Source organism: Schistocerca cancellata, chromosome 5 (genome assembly GCF_023864275.1).
Source record: "Schistocerca cancellata isolate TAMUIC-IGC-003103 chromosome 5, iqSchCanc2.1, whole genome shotgun sequence".
Taxonomy (NCBI): Eukaryota; Metazoa; Arthropoda; class Insecta; order Orthoptera; family Acrididae; genus Schistocerca; species Schistocerca cancellata.
In genome coordinates, this window is record NC_064630.1 from 127,008,463 (window position 1) to 127,030,774 (window position 22,312).

Below are 22,312 nucleotides of genomic sequence, written 5' to 3' on the forward strand. Positions count from 1 at the left end.
TCTTTTCAGAAACATGCTTTTACACCAACTAAACTAAGATCCTACATTTAGTTTCTTGGACACTGCTTGTCCCTGGGAGTTATCCCCAAAGACCTAACATTGAAAGTCCCTATTTCTGGATGTAATCCCACTCTTCAAGAGACCCTTTTACAGTGTCAAATACAGCGATCTCTTGCACTTACCAGGTGTATCAGTGACCTACATACCACATCTGTCAATTTCCACTCCACCAGAGTTCTCTCCTCCTACAAAGTCCTGCTGTTATCTGCCCCTCACATTTCCTTGGATGGTATTATCCACCAAGCCAACTTTGAACTGCAACAACAGACCAGACTTCACCTCAAAAAGCTATCCTACTTTCTCCTGAACAACTGGGGCAGGGCAGGGTGGGGCAACAGCCACCGTGTGGGAAATACGGAAAATTCTTGCTGCGTGTCTGGGGAATGGTATGGATACTGAAACATCACCAGCTGCTGTGATATAGGGCCAGTTACTTCACATCGACACTGTGCCAGAGATGAGTTTGGCCCATGCAATAGATTTGCGGGTGACAATGTATGATCGGCTGCTTCTCTGTGCACATAAATACTATGGGGTTCTACAACCAAGCTTGGCAACCTCCATAACCCCCAGCCTTCACCATTGCCTCCACAAAAGTGAATTGTTCTCAAGCTCTCATCTGAGTCCCTCTCACCACCTGAATTACCTGTATTATGAGAATCAGCTCTAAACCAGCATTGAATCATGGTGCTTTGGCTAAAAGCCTACTTTTCTTCGCTTGTAATGTCAACTGGAATTATACCTTTTCAACTCAGTCTCAGAACCTTTCCAACAGTAAACCAGACATTGAATCCTGACTAACAGATCAGACCATGATCCCAACTTGATCCACCACCACTACCCCAAAATCACCATTTCCAAGCTTTCCAAGAATCCTTAACACCCAGCACTGTTTTACAACCCTTTCTCAGGTCCCTACCATATGACCATAACCTTTCCTCTTCAGAACTACAAAACACTCTTTGCTCCACAAAAACTGATGACTACATCATTAACTTCATGGCAGACAAGCGATCTATCACTGTGGTGCTTGACATGAGATTACATAAGTGAGGGTCTAGACCAGTTTTCTGACACTTCTACATACTGCATATGCCATGAAGATCTTATCTTTGTGGTACAGACTAATCTACCGTCCCTCCTCATAAACTAAGGCCCCTCGCAAGTACTAACATCTCAATTCATAGAATTTGTTTCCCACCCAAATCATGCACTATCAGCCTTCCTCCTATTATGTAAAAACCAAATAATCCTGGCTGTCCCATAGTTGCTGGTTTCCAAGCATCCACTGAATGTAAATCAGCCTTAGTTGATCAACATCTGCAACCTGTAGTACATGACTAATCGATACAGACTCTAACCATCCCTTCTAATTGCATTCTTAAATCCAAGAAATCAAGGAGGAGAAAATTATAACAGGGCACATATTAATACCAGAAACAATGCCAAACAAAAGTATGGAGTTGTAAAAGGAGATTGCTGGCACCATCACTAGGAATAAATACATCTGTAACATCATCAATGATTACTATAGTAGCTACTTCTGTATAACACAACATTGCTATACAACAAAGGAAGAAGAGCCTCCAGAAGAAAAGAAACACTGTTACTATCTTGAGGGGAATAGATAAATTAACAGGAATTTAGTATTTGGTGTCATACTTCCACATGATGGACCTGCACTTGCTAATGAAAAGAGAATTGTTAAAAATCAGTTCCTCTAAGAAGAATGTGGGTTAAATGTGGTGAATATGTGAACACTTAATGAAGTTTTAGTATAACATAAACAAACTCACATTTTATTATATTCTGGTAACAGACTTCAAGAAAGGGCTTTTTTATATATATAATCTTTATGCTGGAAAATCCATTGACTGATGGCTTGAGTTCAATAAAAGAAGCTGTCTTTTGTTGCAATAATTTATTTTATTTATTTAGGTATACTTGATAATTTAAAAAAGCAATACTAGAGGGTTCTTTATTGGTAACTATGAACAGAGTATATAGCACTACAGTATAGTCTGTAGAATGATAATGAGAATATATTGTTTCTTTACTTGAAGAGAAACAATTTTTTAATTTATTATCATATCTGCTGTGTCTTCTAATGTGGGAATCAGCACAGGAACACACAGATAAGGAGAGAAGTTACTGTGGCCACATTCAAAATGACCTGTACGTAAAACTTTAGGATTAATTTTTCCACTTTAATTCTAAAAATAAAATGAACTTAACTGAACTTGCTTCCTTCCCCTTTCTCCCATCTCTGTGCATGTGCGTGAGCATCATGCATCATGCAGCCAGCTTCAAGTGAGTAGTTACCTATCCTCATTTTTGTTTATCAGACAAAACTGAATTTTTTAAGGATTGTAACATATAAAACTCACCTAACTAACAGAAACATAATGTCAAAAACTCTTATGAGGAATCTTTCTACATCATCTGACTGGTCCAAAGAAAAACACAGGCAAAGAATGTTTGTCTCAACTAAAGACTTCATGAGTATAACACAAGAGTTACGTATTTCCAGTTCCTCACTTATTATTTCTTCTAACTGCTCCACAATAAATGTAAGTGTAACCTGAAATAAAGGAGTAAGATAGGTCATTCCTTCCTTAAAAATTTTCATAATGAATAACAAAAATGTAGAAGTTTGAATGACATACCAATTCATTTTGTACTGATAATGGAGTTTTAATAACAGCTGTAATTTCACTAAGAGCACATGCTATCCAAATTTTCTCCAGTGGCCCTCCTGCAGTTATAATCCTCCTGCTGATTAACTCTGATGCCAAATCTCTTGCAGCATTTAAGTCTTCAGAGACTAGAAAGGTGTTTTCTTTCCTCCTCTTAATCATTTTCAAAACCAAGGACTGAAAAATATACAAACAATAACTGATATCCTTAAAAAATACTCAGGTATTCAAAAAGGAAAATTTCTTTGAGTTACTTAAAAAATCAGGAAAAATGTTTTCACAATTGTTCATGGATTGCAGAACATAATGATCGGTATGTGTATGTAAGAACTAACTGGGAACAAACTAAGCTGTGCCAATGGTTAAGTGTCAATAATATGTGGCATAAATATTTACTTTTGAAATGATAACTTCACTCACAACAAATTTCATAATGCAACAACAAAATTAGCAAAGACTGTTTACATGAAGGAGGTGGTGATATGTAGTACAAGGTGTAGAAAACACTGTCTCATGACAAAATATTAATTTTTGGGTTCAATTTAGTTTTGAGTAAACAGGGAAAATTTGTGATACATACACAGATGCTGAGTCATGATAGACAACTCAACATCTCCACTATACAGTGAGTGGCAACTTTGCTTTTCACAATATTGTTACATTCAATCCTGGATTTTCCATTGATTTTTGAGTACTACATAGACATATCTGCATATTACAAGATGAGTGTATCATTTTAAATTATTGGTTCATGTGAGAGTTATGGATTGATGTCCCACAGGAGTGATTTTTCTATCTCCCTCTGCCTAGACAGAACACAGTTTATGATCACTTGCACTGGCAGTGACAGACAGACCAGTGAAACAAACGGGCAGTTCCAGTGGGTGACGACTGAATTCAAAAAGTGAATGACCAGTCAAAATCAAAGTCCACATGTTAGCAAAAGTCATTGTAAGTATGCACAAAACAGTCCTGGAAACAATACACACTGAAAAAGCAATACAAGTAGGGTCAATCATTCTGCTATTGATGGTGCAAAGGCTTTACAGAGAACAATAAGGAACTGAGGGACAAATGCAGGGTGGTAGTGTTTACCAGTGTTCTTGTGCCAATAGACGGAGGAGGAGGAGGAGGAGGAGGAGGAGGAGTGTAAGATGTAGAAGTTATTACAATAATAAAATTAATGAAATTTAACAAATTGAAACACAAATAACACTAAATTTTAGACTTGTTAAAAAGGAAAAGTGACACTATATGACTTTGAAACATTGTTGTGGTGATTTTAGATAAAAATATAACATAGGCAAGAACAAGCTTACAGAGCTAACAAAATAATATGATCGATAAAATAACTACAGAACAAGCCAAAAAGATTAAACAGTAGTCTGAAGTAATCAGTGCCCTTTGTTGTCATAGCTGCCAGAATGCAGAATGAGTAGTAATTTGAGGAACTTAACTGCCAGTGGCCTCTCTTACCCTTTGAAATACTATACCAAGAAAAGAATAAAACACTGTACCAACCAAGAAGATTATAGTCATTGATATGAACTACAGAAAAGGGAAGGGACCATCAAATACAAGAATACTGTGATCAGTGGAAGAAGATGGAATGAATATGTCATGCACTCCATACTAAATAATGAGAGAGCAAGATACACATACAAAAGGAATTCAATGATTAATGTAAAACATTATCAAATAACTGAAGTAGGCATTAGGTACAAAATCAAGCTGCCCATTGCGCACTCTTGCTGGCTCCCATTTTTTGGCTTTATAAATTTCCAGCTCTTCTAACAAATCAAGAGTATGGCCTTTTTATGTTCTGTGGAGAATACATATACACTCCTGGAAATGGAAAAAAGAACACATTGACACCAGTGTGTCAGACCCACCATACTTGCTCCGGACACTGCGAGAGGGCTGTACAAGCAATGATCACACGCACGGCACAGCGGACACACCAGGAACCGCGGTGTTGGCCGTCGAATGGCGCTAGCTGCGCAGCATTTGTGCACCGCCGCCGTCAGTGTCAGCCAGTTTGCCGTGGCATACGGAGCTCCATCGCAGTCTTTAACACTGCTAGCATGCCGCGACAGCGTGGACGTGAACCGTATGTGCAGTTGACGGACTTTGAGCGAGGGCGTATAGTGGGCATGCGGGAGGCTGGGTGGACGTACCGCCGAATTGCTCAACACGTGGGGCGTGAGGTCTCCACAGTACATCGATGTTGTCGCCAGTGGTCGGCGGAAGGTGCACGTGCCCGTCTACCTGGGACCGGACCGCAGCGACGCACGGATGCACGCCAAGACCGTAGGATCCTACGCAGTGCCGTAGGGGACCGCACCGCCACTTCCCAGCAAATTAGGGACACTGTTGCTCCTGGGGTATCGGCGAGGACCATTCGCAACCATCTCCATGAAGCAGGGCTACGGTCCCGCACACCGTTAGGCCGTCTTCCGCTCACGCCCCAACATCGTGCAGCCCGCCTCCAGTGGTGTCACGACAGGCGTGAATGGAGGGACGAATGGAGACGTGCCGTCTTCAGCGATGAGAGTCGCTTCTGCCTTGGTGCCAATGATGGTCGTATGCGTGTTTGGCGCCGTGCAGGTGAGCGCCACAATCAGGACTGCATACGACCGAGGCACACAGGGCCAACACCCGGCATCATGGTGTGGGGAGCGATCTCCTACACTGGCCGTACACCACTGGTGATCGTCGAGGGGACACTGAATAGTGCACGGTACATCCAAACCGTCATCGAATCCATCGTTCTACCATTCCTAGACCGGCAAGGGAACTTGCTGTTCCAACAGGACAATGCACGTCCGCATGTATCCCGTGCCACCCAACGTGCTCTAGAAGGTGTAAGTCAACTACCCTGGCCAGCAAGATCTCCGGATCTGTCCCCCATTGAGCATGTTTGGGACTGGATGAAGCGTCGTCTCACGCGGTCTGCACGTCCAGCACGAACGCTGGTCCAACTGAGGCGCCAGGTGGAAATGGCATGGCAAGCCGTTCCACAGGACTACATCCAGCATCTCTACGATCGTCTCCATGGGAGAATAGCAGCCTGCATTGCTGCGAAAGGTGGATATACACTGTACTAGTGCCGACATTGTGCATGCTCTGTTGCCTGTGTCTATGTGCCTGTGGTTCTGTCAGTGTGATCATGTGATGTATCTGACCCCAGGAATGTGTCAATAAAGTTTCCCCTTCCTGGGACAATGAATTCACGGTGTTCTTATTTCAATTTCCAGAAGTGTACTATTCTCAACACACACTGTAGTATGGTGAGTTTCTTCTAAATTGTACCCAAAGGCATTTTTGTTACGTACCTGTATGTGCTTCTTAAACCTTACAATGAAAGAGTAGCTCGTTTGGTCAACACAATACTTATGACAATTATTACAGTCAATCCTGTACACCACACAGTCATCATCAAATCTGTAATGTGCACTTTTCAGCTCCATCTTTCACCAAGTTTTTGGGTAGTGTTAACTTTAAAACCCCATCTAACTTCACATTTTTCAATACATTTACCGTACTTTTCCCTTTATATTGGGGTTTGTACAATTATAAAAAGCAATGAACATGAATGAACTAACAGTAGTGATATCTCATGTGTCTACAACAAACATTTTGTCTCTGCTATACCTCAGTTCATTTTGAACAGTAACATTGCTAACATAATGACTGGTGGCACTGCAGCTTAGTGTATAACAAATTTTAAATACATTTAACAAAGGTAAGCTGATTTTGCATGTATTTCTTGACAATGCCACTAGGGCTTCATTTTATTATAATATGTTGTAAAACACAAGTACCTCACCACATTTTAAGCCTGTTTCCACATCTCTGAAGTAATACTTTTTATTATGGCATATTTTATTGTTTCAAGATGTAAACTGTCCACTAGTTATATCTGGATTTCCCATGTTTTGCTGCAGATCTGAAGATGGCCATCACTGCAACCATGTAGTCTAAGGACTGAAAAACTTTATGATCACTGACGGAAATAAGAAATTGCAATAAGTTTACTAGTTCTAATCTGAGTGTGGCTGGATTTGCTCCAGCCCACACTAGTGAAGCCACACTCCTATTTGGGAACTTAATGTGCTCCACCCTTCATTAACCATCTGTGTTGGGGCACTATGTTAAGCACTTTCTGGAAATCTAGGACTATTTTATTGCGTGTTGCCCTTCATTCATGATTCACAGGATATCTTAAGACAACAACAAGCTGTGTGTCACAGAAGTGCTTTCTAAATCTGTGCTGATTTGTAGACAGAAGCTTTTCTGTCTTTATGAAATTTGTTATATTCATAGAACACACTCAAAAATTGTGCAGTAAACTGACATTAAGGATATTTGTCTGATTTTGCAGGTCCATTCTTCTATGTATTTATTAGGCAACTAGTTCTGAACCTTACAGGTTCATTTTCAAGCCTGACCTACTGAGGCTGCACTGACAGAGCCTGATCTTAATAACAACAATAAACACATGGTCTATAAATTTTTCATCCTGCAAACACTTATAGAGCATGTGTTGCCACTGAATGTTTATTAATAATATCATGCTGTCAGCACAGCCTCGGTAGGCCAGGCTTGAAAATCATCCTGTATCATTCAAAACTAGTCACCTAATAAATACTGTAACTGTTCACAGAACCATTAATAAATGCTTTAAGAAATTTAAATAATGTTGCTGATCCCTGTCAATGAAATGCTGAAACTCAAGACAACCTGCAATTTTTCCCAATCAGTTTTAACAATTGCCACCAAAAGAAAGCATATAACTAGATATTTGCAGGTGAAGAGGAGTGATAATATTTATTAATCCACCATCCTGTCAAGCACCATCTTAATGGCATCTGAAGGGTGTTGTCATTTGGCCTAGCAATTAGTTGTGTTGTTTCCTTAGGATGATTATATGACACTGCTATGCAAGTAGTTTCTTGTCATATGTTGTGGGCAGTTATTGAGCTAGCATCATTCTGTGTCGTAACATATGACCACTTCTTTGTCCTTAGGCACCAGCCAGTACATGCTTTGAATTCTGTCATTCATCCCATTGGAAAATTCTTTATCTCTAGCACCTATATTTGGATAATTTCTTGAGTCATAACAAAGCCTTTTACTAGATGATAGAAAGTTTGTGAAAAAAAGTCATTCTAAAAATTTGTACGAAGAAGCACCTGTTTCTAGAGAAACGTAACTGTGATTTTATGTAGCAAACACAGCATAATAATAGAAAGTGTCAGAGAATCATTACCGCAAAAGAAAAAGTGAACCTTTACAATGTTTTTTGTTACCTTTAGGAAACGATCTCTTTTCTTGTTTTGAATTTATATATATAAAACAAAGATGATGTGACTTACCAAACGAAAGCGCTGGCACGTTGATAGACACACAAACAAACACAAACATACACACCAAATTCTAGCTTTCGCAACCAACGGTTGCTTCGTCAGGAAAGAGTACCCTCTCCCTTAAAACCCAAATCCTTTCATCTTCATTTTTCTTCGTGGCAAAAAATGATCCTAATCCTACTCCTAATTATCCAACTCCCCAAGATACTATCCAAATTGAACCATGCCTGGAACAGTTCCGTCCTCCGTCACAGCGGGACCCACCTCCTCTTCCTCAAAATCACCCTCTCCTAACCTTCCAGGAATTTCTGACTTCCAGCCTTGCCTCTCAGTCCTTCTTAAAAAACCTTAATCCTACTCCCAACATCACCACTGCTGAAGCCCAGGCTATCCGTGATCTGAAGGCTGACCAATCCATCGTCATTCTTCCGGCGGACAAGGGTTCCACGACTGTGGTACTTGATCGTCGGGAGTACGTGGCTGAGGGACTGTGTCAGCTTTCAGACAACACTACTTACAAAGTTTGCCATGGTAATCCCATTCCTGATGTCCAGGCGGAGCTTCAAGGAATCCTCAGAACCTTAGGCCCCCTACAAAACCTTTCACCTGACTCCATCAACCTCCTGACCCCACCAACACTCCGCACCCCTACCTTCTACCTTCTTCCCAAAATTCACAAACCCAATCATCCCGGCCGTCCCATTGTAGCTGGTTACCAAGCCCCCACAGAACGCATCTCTGCCTACGTAGATCAACACCTTCAACCCAGTACATGCAGTCTCCCATCCTTCATCAAAGACACCAACCACTTTCTCGAACGCCTGGAATCCCTACCCAATCTCTTACCCCCGGAAACCATCCTTGTAACCATTGATGCCACTTCCTTATACACAAATATTCCGCATGTCCAGGGCCTCGCTGCGATGGAGCACTTCCTTTCACGCCGATCACCTGCCGCCCTACCTAAAACCTCTTTCCTCATTACCTTAGCCAGCTTCATCCTGACCCACAACTTCTTCACTTTTTAAGGCCAGACATACCAACAATTAAAGGGAACAGCCATGGGTACCAGGATGGCCCCCTCGTACGCCAACCTATTCATGGGTCGCTTAGAGGAAGCCTTCTTGGTTACCCAGGCCTGCCAACCCAAAGTTTGGTACAGATTTATTGATGACATTTTCATGATCTGGACTCACAGTGAAGAAGAACTCCAGAATTTCCTCTCCAACCTCAACTCCTTTGGTTCCATCAGATTCTACTGGTCCTACTCTAAATCCCATGCCACTTTCCTTGACGTTGACCTCCACCTGTCCAATGGCCAGCTTCACACGTCCGTCCACATCAAACCCACCAACAAGCAACAGTACCTCCATTATGACAGCTGCCACCCATTCCACATCAAACGGTCCCTTCCCTACAGCCTAGGTCTTCGTGGCAAACGAATCTGCTCCAGTCCGGAATCCTTGAATCATTACACCAACAACCTGAAAACAGCTTTTGCATCCCGTAACTACCCTCCCGACCTGGTACAGAAGCAAATAACCAGAGCCACTTCCTCATCTCCTCAAACCCGGAACCTTCCACAGAAGAACCCCAAAAGTGCCCCACTTGTGACAGGATACTTTCCGGGACTGGATCAGATTCTGAATGTGGCTCTCCAGCAGGGATACGACTTCCTCAAATCCTGCCCTGAAATGAGATCCATCCTTCATGAAATCCTCCCCACTCCACCAAGAGTGTCTTTCCGCCGTCCACCTAACCTTCGTAACCTCTTAGTTCATCCCCATGAAATCCCCAAACCACCTTCCGTACCCTCTGGTTCCTACCCCTGTAACCGCCCCCGGTGTAAAACCTGTCCCATGCACCCTCCCACCACCACCTATTCCAGTCCTGTAACTCTGAAGGTGTACACGATCAAAGGCAGAGCCACGTGTGAAAGCACCCACGTGATTTACCAACTGACCTGCCTACACTGTGAAGCGTTCTATGAGGGAATGACCAGCAAGAAACTGTCCATTCGCATGAATGGACACAGGCAGACATTGTTTGTTGGTAATGAGGATCACCCTGTGGCTAAACATGCCTTGGTGCACGGCCAGCACATCTTGGCACAGTGTTACACCGTCCGGGTTATCTGGATACTTCCCACTAACACCAACCTGTCAGAACTCCGGAGATGGGAACTTGCCCTTCAGCATATCCTCTCTTCTCGCTATCCGCCAGGCCTCAATCTCCGCTAATTTCTAATTTCAATCTGCCGCCGCTCATACCTCACCTGTCTTTCAACATCATCTTTGCCTCTGTACTTCCGTCCCGACTGACATCTCTGCCCAAACTCTTTGCCTTTACCAATGTCTGCTTGTGTCTGTGTATATGCGGATGGATGTGTGTGTGTGTGTGTGTGTGTGTGTGTGTGTGCGCGAGTGTATACCTGTCCTTTTTTCCCCCTAAGGTAAGTCTTTCCGCTCCCGGGATTGGAATGACTCCTTACCCTCTCCCTTAAAACCCATATCCTTTTGTCTTTCCTTCTCCTTCCCTCTTTCCTGACGAGGCAACCGTTGGTTGCGAAAGCTAGATTTTTGTGTGTATGTTTGTGTTTGTTAGTGTGTCTATCGACCTGCCAGCGCTTTTGTTTGGTAAGTCTCATCATCTTTCTTTTTAAATATATTTTTCCCACGTGGAATGTTTCCCTCTATTATATATATATATATATATATATATATATATATATATATATATATATATATATATATATAGAGAGAGAGAGAGAGAGAGAGAGAGAGAGCAGCAGGTTGTTCATTACATGCAAGAGAAATGCAATGAAGGTATAATAAATTAATAAAATAACAAAAAGGTTGTGATGACCATACCAGGAACAAATGACATATGAAAGGAAATTATGCATAATTAATTGAAATGTTATTTTTACATAATATTATGAGGTCTTTAAATATGTCTGCTTGTGTCTGTATATGTGTGGATGGATATGTGTGTGTGTGCGCGCGCGCGAGTGTGTACCCGTCCTTTTTTCCCCCTAAGGTAAGTCTTTCCACTCCCGGGACTGGAATGACTCCTTACCCTCTCCCTTAAAACCCACATCCTTTCGTCTTTCCCTCTCCTTCCCTCTTTCCTGATGAGGCAACAGTTTGTTGTGAAAGCTTGAATTTTGTGTGTATGTTTGTGTTCATTTGTGTGTCTGTTGACCTGCCAGCACTTTCATTTGGTACGTCACATCATCTTTGTGTGTATATGACTTTACAAACCTCTTTATTTGCATGAGAAAATGGACTAATATTTTATATAGTATTTTATGCAAAATATACAATATAACATAGACAAGTGTTTGTGAGTTAGTTAATCACTGAATATTTCAATCCAAGCAGACTTAGCAACATTAATGTCCAACTTTCCTCCATTATGGCTAACATGGGAGCAACTGTTTAAAGGAGTGGTGACTTAATAGACCTTACAAGGATCACAAGAAACTAAGAGGTAAGAAGTAGAACTTTAAAATATTTACAGATACTTGACTGTGTGAGTGTGTCAACGACCTAATATACAGAGCTTCTCTATGTAGACGACTCACCATAACCTCCTAATATTATGTAAAAATAACATTTCAATTAATTATGCATAATTTCCTTTCATATGTCATTTGTCCCTGGTATGGTCATCACAACCTTTTTGTTATTTTATTAATTTATTATACCTTCATTGCATTTCTCTTGCATGTAATGAACAACCTGCTGCTCCAGTTTCTGGAAACTTTCCTTGGTGTGTACAACTGACATTCTTTAATTTGTTCTTCATCTGTTGCCCGAACATTTACTTCTGGGACACCAAGTTTTCTTCCTGCTGCATAGTTTGTTGCTCTACTTCATGACTCATCATTAATTAAAAATTAATTTTGTGTTGTCTGCATGAACCACTTGCAATCTGCTAATTCTTAGATCCCATGTTTCTCAACAGTTTCATGGCTGTAATCTGCTTCCATTATCAATTGCTACAACTTATAGTTCTTACAGCACTGACAATGTAAGGCAATTGAATGACAAAACATTGTTCTCTCAGCTTCCTACAGCTGTATCGACAAAAATTGCATAACTTTGGATTATCACTGTAGTCAACCTTTAAAATTAATAGTGCCTAAGGGAAGTGCAGCTTTAGTGCCATCACTGAAGATTATGTTTCACCTTCCGTACCACATTTTCAAAGAGTTCTGTGGGAACATATTTTTGCTCACATCAGTTTGTCTCCTGGACTAAAGTCTAGATAGGAGCCACTGCTGGTGAGTGTGACGTTTGTCTAATGGTCACAGGCTGGAAAAATGCAGTTACACATACCTAATGTTCCAGTTTCACCTAGCAGATTTCACTTGTATACTGATATGAGAATGTGAGAATATGACAAAATAAATTCCTTCATATTTTGCTTCTAAATACACTGAAGAGCCAAAGAAACTGGCACACCTGCCTAATATCTTGTAGGATCTCTTTGAACACGTGGAAGTGCTGCAACACATTGCATGGACTCTACTAATGTCTGAAGTGGTGCTCGAGGGAATTGACACCATGAATCCTGCAGGGCTGTCCATAAATCCATAAGAGATTTCTTCTGAACAGCACATTACAAGGCATCCCAGATATGCTCAATAATGTTCTTGTCTGGGGAGTTTGGTGACCAGTGGAAATGTTTAAACTCAGAAGAGTGTTCCTGGACCCACTCTGTGGCAATTCTGGATGTGTGGGGTGTCTCGTTTTCCTGCTAGAATAGCCCAAGTACATCAAAATGCACAATGGACATGAATGGATGCAGGTGATCAGACAGGCTGCTTACATACATGTCCCCTGCCAGAGTCGTAGATAGACATATCAGGGGTACCGTATTACCCAAACTGCAGACACCCCACTCCATTACAGAGCCTCTACCAGCTTGAACAGCCCACTGATGACCTGCAGGGTCCATGGATTCATGAGGTTGTCTCCATACCCGTACATGTCCATCCTCTCAATAAAATTTGAAACGAGACTCGTCTGACCAGGCAACATGCTTTCAGTCAACAGTCCAATGTCTGTGTTGACAGGCCCAGGCAAGGTGTAAAGTTTCATGTCATGCAGTCATCAAGGGTACATGAGTTGGCCTTCAGCTCAAAAAGTCCATATCGATGATGTTTTTTGTTCACACGGTGACACTTAATGATAGCCCAGCACTGAAATCTACAGGAATTTGGAGAAGGGTTGCGCTTCTGTCATGCTGAACAATTCTCTTCAGTCATCGTTTGTCCCATTCTTGCAGGATCCTTTTCCAGCCATAGCAATGTCAGAAATTTGATGGTTTACAGGATTCCTGATATTCATGGTACACTTGTGAAATGGTCTTATGAGAAAAGCACCACTTCATTGCTACCTCGAAGATGCTGTGTCCCATCACTCATGCGCTGACTATAACACCACGTTCAAACTCACTTAAATCTTGATAACATGCAATTGTAGCAGTAATAACTGATCTAACAACTGCACCAAACACTTACTGTCTTATATAGGCATTGCTGACTGCAGCACCACTTTCTACCTGTTTACATACACTATGTGATTGAAAGTATCCGGACAACCCCAAAAACAAATGTTTTTCATATTAGGCGCATTGTGCTGCCACCTACTGCCATCTCAGCGAACTCCACTGTCGTTAGACATCGTGATAGAGCAGAATGAGGCACCCCGTGGAACTTACGGACTTCGAACATGGTCAGGTGATTAGTTGTCACTTGTGCCATATGTCTGTATGCAAGATTTCCACACTCCTAAACATCCCTAGGTCCACTGTTTCTAATGTGATAGTGAAGTGGAAACGTGAAGGAACACGTACAGCACAAATGCGTACATGCCGACCTCGTCTGTTGACTGACTCAGACCGCCAACAGTTGAAGAGGGTCATAATGTGTAATAGGCAGACGTCTATCCAGACCATCACACAGGAATTCTAAACTGCATCAGGATTCACTGCAAGTAATATGACAGTTAGGTGGGAGGTGAGAAAACTCGAATTTCATGATTGAGCAGCTGCTCAAAAGCCACACATCATGCTGGTAAATGCCAAACGACGCCTTGCTTGGTGTAAGGAGCATAAACATTGGATGGTTGAACAGTGGAAAAACATTGTGTGGAGTGGTGAATCACGATACACAGTGTGGCGATCTAATGGTGGGGTGTGGGTATGGCAAATGCCTGGTGAATATCTGCAAGCATGTCTAGTGTCAACAGTAGAATTCAGGAGGAGGTGGTGTTAAGGTGTGGTCATGTTTTTCATGGAGGAGGCTTGCACCCCTTGTTGTTTTGTGTGGCACTATCACAGCACAGGCCTACATTGATGTTTTAGGCACCTTTTCACTTCCCACTGTTGAAGAGAAAGTCGGGGATGGCAATTGCATCTTTCAACATGATTGAGCAACTGTTCATAATGTACAGCCTCTGGCAGAATGGTTACACGATGACAACAACAACAACAACAACCCTATAATGGACTGGCCTCTACAGAGTCCTAACCTGAATCCTATAGAACACTTTTGGGATGTTTTGTAACACGGACTTCGTGTCAGGCCTCACTGACCTACATTGAATCTCTCCTCAGTGCAGTGCTCCATGAAGAATAGGCTGCCATTCCCCAAGAAACTTTCCAGCACCTGATTAAACGTATGACTGTGAGAGTGGAAGCTGTCATCAAAGCTAAGGGTGGGCTGACACCATATCGATTCCAGCATTACCGATGGAGGGTGCCACGAACTTTTGTCATTTTCAACCAGGTGTCCTGATACTTTTGATCACATAGTGTACCTCTGTATTTGAATATGAATGCCTATACCAGTTTCTTTGGCACTTCAGTGTATATCAGAGATATCGTCTACCTGCTGCTCTCACTGACAGCATAAATCCAAAAGCCGACACCATTTTTCCACTCCCATGGCATCGTACCTCATGGCGAGCAACTACAACATTGCTTCATGAAATACTTGAGTATGCCACTGGCCCATATCTAGGCTTTTACTATCTCATGGAGAAATATATAGCACTGTTGAGTGTTTGTCCAATTTTGAAGTCAATTCAGTTTTGGTTATAAATACATTCATCTTAACAGCAGTTTAAGCACAGTTCATAAAAAGCCCAGGTACATAGTATACATTCACATGGTTGGCAGCAAGACAGAATTTGATGGCTATTGACTACTACACTATTGACAACTGCCTAGTACTCAGAAAAGCTGGTGTTACTGTTCCCCCTCCAACCATTCTTCAAAATAAATCTGCATGTGACATTAATTGGCAAAGCTTCATACGTATGTGTACAAGGCGCATAGAGAAAGTAAGTTTGACTATTTGTTTTAAACAAAGACAACATATTTACATGAAAAACTTTATTGGCAACAGATACAGTGATGTTTGAGCTATTTTTTGATATATTCACAAAAGAACTGAGACATTTGTCAAATTGTGGGATCAACATTTGTATTCCTGTATCATAGAAGTCTACTGCCTGTGAATGGAACCAGCTTGTGACAGTCATCTTCAGGTTGTTCTTGGAAAAATGCTGGCTAGAGGACAGGAATTTCTTTAAGTGCAAGAAAAGATGGAAATTGCTGAGGGCAATATCAGGACTGTGTGCTAGATGATTGAACAGCTCCCAGCCGAACTTCTACAATACAGTTGCTGTGTTCTGAGCCATACCGTATTTACTCGAATCTAAGCCGCACTTTTTTTCCGGTTTTTGTAATCCAAAAAACCGCCTGCGGCTTAGAATCGAGTGCAAAGTAAGCGGAAGTTCTTAAAAATGTTGGTAGGTGCCGTCACAAATAGCTTCCGCCATTGAATACATGTAGCGCTACACAGGCATGCTTTAAAGGCACAAAGATAAATACTGGCACCAAAACGTCTGCGTCAGTAAATAAATTAAAAAAAAAAAAAAGTGGAAGACAAACTTTTTTCGCCGCCCCGAGTTTCGACCACTGCATTTTCATACATTATCCAACGAAGTAAACACAAATTCCGTATTGTTCATCTTTGAATGTAGCAGCATTTCAATGTACTACGAAAATCCGACTGGCAAGACTATTTGCCATGTTTGTCAATATGGCCAATTCCACGTTCTGAATTTTTTCCTACCTGTGAGAAGAGATAGTTGCTAATAGGAGCTTTTATGAATTGTGAATCACATGCAGTATTCTCTTCACCATAAGAATAATTCGAATATAAACATTTTGCCATGTATTCTTTAGTGTTTGCTGCTATCTCATTTAAATCCTGTCTGTCTAATAACCTACGAACATAGTGTGAAACAGCAGCAAATGCGGAAGAATATACATATCATGCCATGTTTATATTCATATTATTCTTATGCCTAATAGTGATACAATCAGAAATGAAGCATAGCAATTGATTAGATTTTTAAATCTAAGATGACTAATTTCTGTGCAGAATGTAATGTACACAAGAGGCGTCTGCAAAGATTTTCAAAAGCAGAAAAATTGTAGCTAAACTCACGTTCAGCACATCTATCATACGCAGTCTATTATCTGGTTCTTGTTGATCATTACCAAAGAAAGCAGCAATGTCAGCAACAACAAATACCAGTCTCTTGCCATTGTTTCGCTAATGAGACAATTCCTCTCTTTTTTTATTGTAAGCGGCGGTAGTGCGCACAAAAGCAGGCCATGCCGCGAGCGGCGACAGGTCGTAAACACTCATTATCAGAATGCATCAAACAATGCATGATACAGTACAATGCATTTTCAGCTTAGTGACGTAAACACCTATAACAAAGAGAACGGCACTTCTCAGATCAAAGAAAAAAAAGCAACCGATTCAAACCAGACGAAGCACCTGAAAAAGGAAGGGTATCCGTACAAATACGGACGGAGCGCCTGATGCATAGCAATGACTACCTGGTAAAGCTTAACTGCTAAGCTTACGACTCCAACCAAACTGTAGCTGTATCATCATTCATTCGACCTAAATTGTGTCTCATATTACAATAGACCAACTTTGTTTCGATTTGGAGGTGCGGCCTAAAACTTTTCTCTCCCCTTGAATTTCGAGTCTCAGATTTCAGGTGCGGCTTAGATTCGGGAAATTTTTTTTTCCTGGATTTCGGGTCTCATTTTTCAGGTGCGGCTTAGATTCGAGTGCGGCTTAGATTCGAGTAAATACGGTATATGCACAAGCATTGTCATGGAGCAGCACACTACCTGCAGTAAGCATTCCACACCTCTTGTTCTGAATGGCATGTTGCTCTTGTTCTGAATGGCATGTTGCAGTTTCCGCATAGTTTCACAGGAACATGCAACTGAACTCGTGCTCATTCACTACCTTTTTTCACGTGGCTCATCTGCAAAGGGGGGTTGGTAGTAAACGGTTGCATTTGCGCCCCTACTATTGAGTCATATATTGGCTATCTTTTGAACAGCAGTGAATTGAACTATACATGTTCAGATTGAAAGTTATTTATTCAAAAGAAACACTAACTTTGTGGCCATGCATTTTTAAGTTCACAAATAAATCCAATCTGTACAAATAATAATCGGTGCAATTTGTACACTGTTGATCCCGCACCTACACACTTTCGTGTTGTTCCTTCACATACACTGGTGTCCATGCTTACACTCATGGCACTTTGCTGCTCCCAACTTACCACCACAATGGACCAATGACAAAAGCCCTTATTTCCCCACTCATATCCACAGTCCTGAGTCAGGTCACGTGACACTACATTAGTCAAAATAATCCCTAAACATGGCCACAATTCGTTTACAATTTTTCATAAGATTTAAATACTTAAATCTAAATACATTATATAATTTTACACATTTATCACCACACTTTTACAATTCGTTGCAATTAAAAGAAAACCAAAACACTATGCAACAGAACTACAACACCGATCAAAACACAAAACAAGTATTTTCCCGTCTGTTTTGCCCAATATATTATCTCTGCTGGTGTGCTTTAAATTTAAATTACGAACTACTTGAAAGAGCTCCATATTATCCTCTGTTACCTTACAAATAGTCAGCATTCACTTTTTCACCTCTTGGCACGAAGTCAATGAGCAGAATGCCCTTCCTGTCCCAGAACACTGTGCACATCGATTTCTGCACTGACACAGTCTGTCTGAATTTCATCTAGACTGGGTATCAACTGTGACATCAATGCATTTACTGCTGCTTTGTTTCCAGGGTCACATGAGAAATCCACATCTCATCGCTTGTGATGATACTGTCAGGGAACTTGTCACCATCGCCATGATACCACTGCAGAAATGTCAGTGCAGTACTAAAGCATTTCATTTTGTTTCTGGGTGTCAGTTTTCTGGCACCCACCTGGCACAATGTCTTTAACATCAGGCACTTAGCAACAATTTCATGCAACATGGATTATGATACCTGTAGAAAATGACTTGAGCTCCATAATCATGAGGCAACCATTTCCCAGGATGTGCTGCCGCATCAGCTCAAACAGGTGATCATTGATGAGGGATGGTCACCTACTGCGCTCTTCATCATGGACACTTTGATGACCTTCGGAAAAGGGCCTAAGCCAGCACCAGTTTGCACATGATGATCGGCCTGAAGACCTGACAAAACTGACTACAAATTTCAAGAGGTGCTATGTTTTGTGCATTAAGGAACCATATCACTGACCGAACCTCACAGGTGGTAGGAGAACAAGCAAGAGACACCACTTTGGGGCACTGCTGCTGCATTACTGGCACCAGGAAAGGACCTGTCCAGCCAGCATTTGATTGTCACATGCATGCACAATTTTCCCAGCTAAATGTGTATTTTAATGAAAACAATATCAGGAAACTTACTTTCTGGATGCACCTAGTAAGATTACCCCAATATTAATCTATTACACAATCTAAAAATGCTGACCTCAGAAGCAATATTTTAACCTACAAATGTAACTACTTAGACTAAGTGTATGAAAGGTGAAATGAAAGCTCTCAGATTTCAGTTCTCATAAAGACATTCTAATTCTTCAGTAGATACAGCAATGCTACAGTGGTTATGAAGAAATAAAACTACCACAGTAAAGTTCAGGACTTTTTAGAACCAAGAAGATTCAGAGAAGTTAAGGAATCTCCCACAATTCCTGTTCTCAGGATAAAAAGTATGCCAATAGAGGCCTCTTTGATTTCTCCTATTGACAAGAATAGTCTCATCACATCAGAAGCATTTACACCAAAGTTCATGAATAGGGTATTCCACTGAGACCAATTGTTGTCTCATCTAAGGATTGCCAAACACTTAACCACTCTCCTACAGCCATTTATAGGAAAAACTCAAATATATATTAAAGATTTTGGTCAATTTATCAAGAATTTAAAACCTTCAGCCTGAGTCCAAGTGGTATTATTATCAGTTTTGAAGACATATCACTGTTTACTCTGGTTCCTCTCAATGAGATGTCACATTTGGAAAGTATTTTTATGAAGGACATGTTAAATATCTTTGAATATTGTGTGACATCAACTTACTTCATTTTTTTATTATTTAGGACAACAAATTCTATGACCAGACTGGTCAGTGGATCATGCAGTGCAGTTCTAACAAATTTTCATATGGAAATATTTGAAGAAGCAGCCCTTCATATGGCAAATAAGAAATCCTTATGTTGGTTTTGCTGTGTGGATGATATTTTCATTATCTTGTGTGATAGAGAAAAATAGATCTGAATTTCTACATCTTCTGAATAACATTAATTATAATACAAAGACCACTATGGAAAAAGAGAAAGAAGATCAAATTTCATTTTTTGGATGTACATATACTTAGAAAACTTGATGGAACTTCGGGCATAATGTCTACTGAAAGCGCACTCACATGAACAGGTATCTTCACAGAAATTCCAATCACCATCCCAAGCAGAAAAAAAGAGAGTCATGAAAACACTGGTGGACTGTACTAAAGGAATCTGTGAACCACAGTACTTGGAAGACAAGCTTGATTATTTAAGAATGGCCTTCAGAAGAAAAAGGCAGAGATACATAGGGCACATACTAAAAGGATTAGAGTTTCCAATGAAAAAGAATCAACAAAAGGGAAAGGTCTCTCGCCATTTGGAAAAACTGTCACATCCCATCAGCAAAGTACACAGAAAACACAGTACTGACAGTGTTTAAACTAACAAGAAAGGTGTGTGAATATTTGGACACTGCAAGGACCTATGCCCACCACTTGCCACAACAGGAGTACCTAAAATACCTGGCACTTGCTGTTAAGCAAACTTAGAAACTGCAAAAAGAAGCCCTAAAAATCCTCTTTAGGAACACATGATCAAATGTCACTTGGACAAGATGGATAAATTAACAGAAGCAGATCATACACTATGACCAGGAAACCACCAAATTCCTTTCTCCAAAGGTGTGATTTTAGAAATATCTGATGATTACTACACTGGGATATACAGAGAGGCCACAAAAATGAAAAAGTACAACTTTAACAGAAAGGGGGAGGATTGAATTTAGACAAATTCTGGGCCTTAATGCTAAATAAGAAAAACAGCATCAACTCTTCCTCACTACAAGCTCCATAGCATACATCAGTGCAATTCTGCAATCTTAGGCAGTGGTGGTAACAATAATTGATATTACCTGTAGCATTACCTATGGGGGTCTTACTTAAATTATTTTTCTTTTACCTAATGTGATTTCTGTGTAATTTTGATCTTTGATGTAACATTGGTATAAATGTTTTACATTTTAGTTTCTTACAACACACCATGTATGAATCATTCCTGCCACAGATCCCATTGGATCCTAGTCCTCCAAAAAATTCATGTAATTTTAATTGATCTATTAACATAACATCAAAAATAATGTGCTGTAAAAATGTAAAAGTTAATACTGTAATTGTAATACTGATTTATGCATAGGGAACATAAGTTTGAAATCACATAAAGCTTGGAAGGAAGTTCCTCCACAGCATCTCCAGCTACACAGGAATAGGAAAGTGGATTTGGTGGTCAAACAGCAAAGCCCCTGTGTGGTATGAGTCAGTTGGCAGCTAGCAGGCAATGTGTGTGCATCTTGTGACTTGAAAGAGATGAGAAGAACTGCAAGATTATGTAACAACCTCGAAGTAATGTAGCTTATTACTCATGGCATACTTTTGTTAACTCTGTACTATGAAAATATGACACTAGGAAGAGAATTTTCAGGGCTTGTCCTACAGTAAGAGCCATGGATACTTTTACCGCTCTTTTTTGAACAGCACAGGAGATTGATGCTGCCACCACCTTCATTTCACATTACCAGATGAGTACTGCATAATTGCATGGGCATGTTATATGGTTCCATTTTCAATAATAATGTTGTGTTCAGTAAACTGTCTGGTGAGCCACCATATTTGATCGTTCGTAATTTACCTAGAAGGGTCTTATTCCAAGAGCTATGATGAACCCAAGTATCCTGTTTTACTGAACTCAAAAGCAATTTCTTAACAAAATTTAACAGACCTTGTGGAGCTGTAAAGTACCTAATTATTTAGTGAGCATAAATGTTAAAATACTCCATGCCGTTTTCATGAATGCATAGTTAAATTAATTGAAACAACAATGATTGCAATTTTATATGTAATGTAGTTAACAGTGTTTCCCATTTTGTTTGGTGACTAAAGTGTTCAGCCAAAATTAAAATCTAGCAATGAATTAGTTTTTGGGTGCCCATGCTAGTTGTTAAGCCAAATTTAAATGTCATAATGACGGTAATCAAAAATTAGCAAACGGATACAACTATTCAAACCATACTAGATCTTGAGCTTAATAATGTAATGTAGTGAATATTCCTCGAGAATGCAAATAATAATCAGTACAAAACAATTACTTCATAACTATTTCAGCAGTTTTAACTACCTGTAACCAAACTGACAAAAGAACCTCTTGTGCCTGTTAGTTGTGCTCCACCATTCGTTACTATTTACCTATAATTATCCTCGTCTTCCTACTCTAATGAATAGATGGTGTTATTGAGTGTCAGTTGTTGCCAAAATAGATTAATACTTCTCCTGTGTAGTTCAAGTCAAGTCACTGGAACATTACTTGCTAAACTGTCCTACTGTCCCGTCCTGTATCTTTCCAGCAAAAAGAAGTTTAGTATCAAGTCAATACACATAGTTAATTTACTTTATGAGATATGCTAG

The 22,312-nt window shown here is 40.5% G+C and overlaps 1 protein-coding gene across 1 annotated transcript in view; it reads right to left on the reverse strand.

Moving 5' to 3' along the window:
• Positions 1-22,312, reverse strand: part of LOC126188390 (uncharacterized) — a 135,374-nt gene that overhangs the window by 98,876 nt on the left and 14,186 nt on the right. Inside the window, exons 2-3 of the mRNA XM_049929991.1 lie at positions 2,727-2,933; positions 2,448-2,641 (exon numbers count right to left, since the gene is read on the reverse strand). Coding sequence (XP_049785948.1) covers positions 2,448-2,641; positions 2,727-2,918 — 386 coding nt within the window. The 5' untranslated portion in view covers positions 2,919-2,933. The remainder of the gene's footprint in view (positions 1-2,447; positions 2,642-2,726; positions 2,934-22,312) is intronic.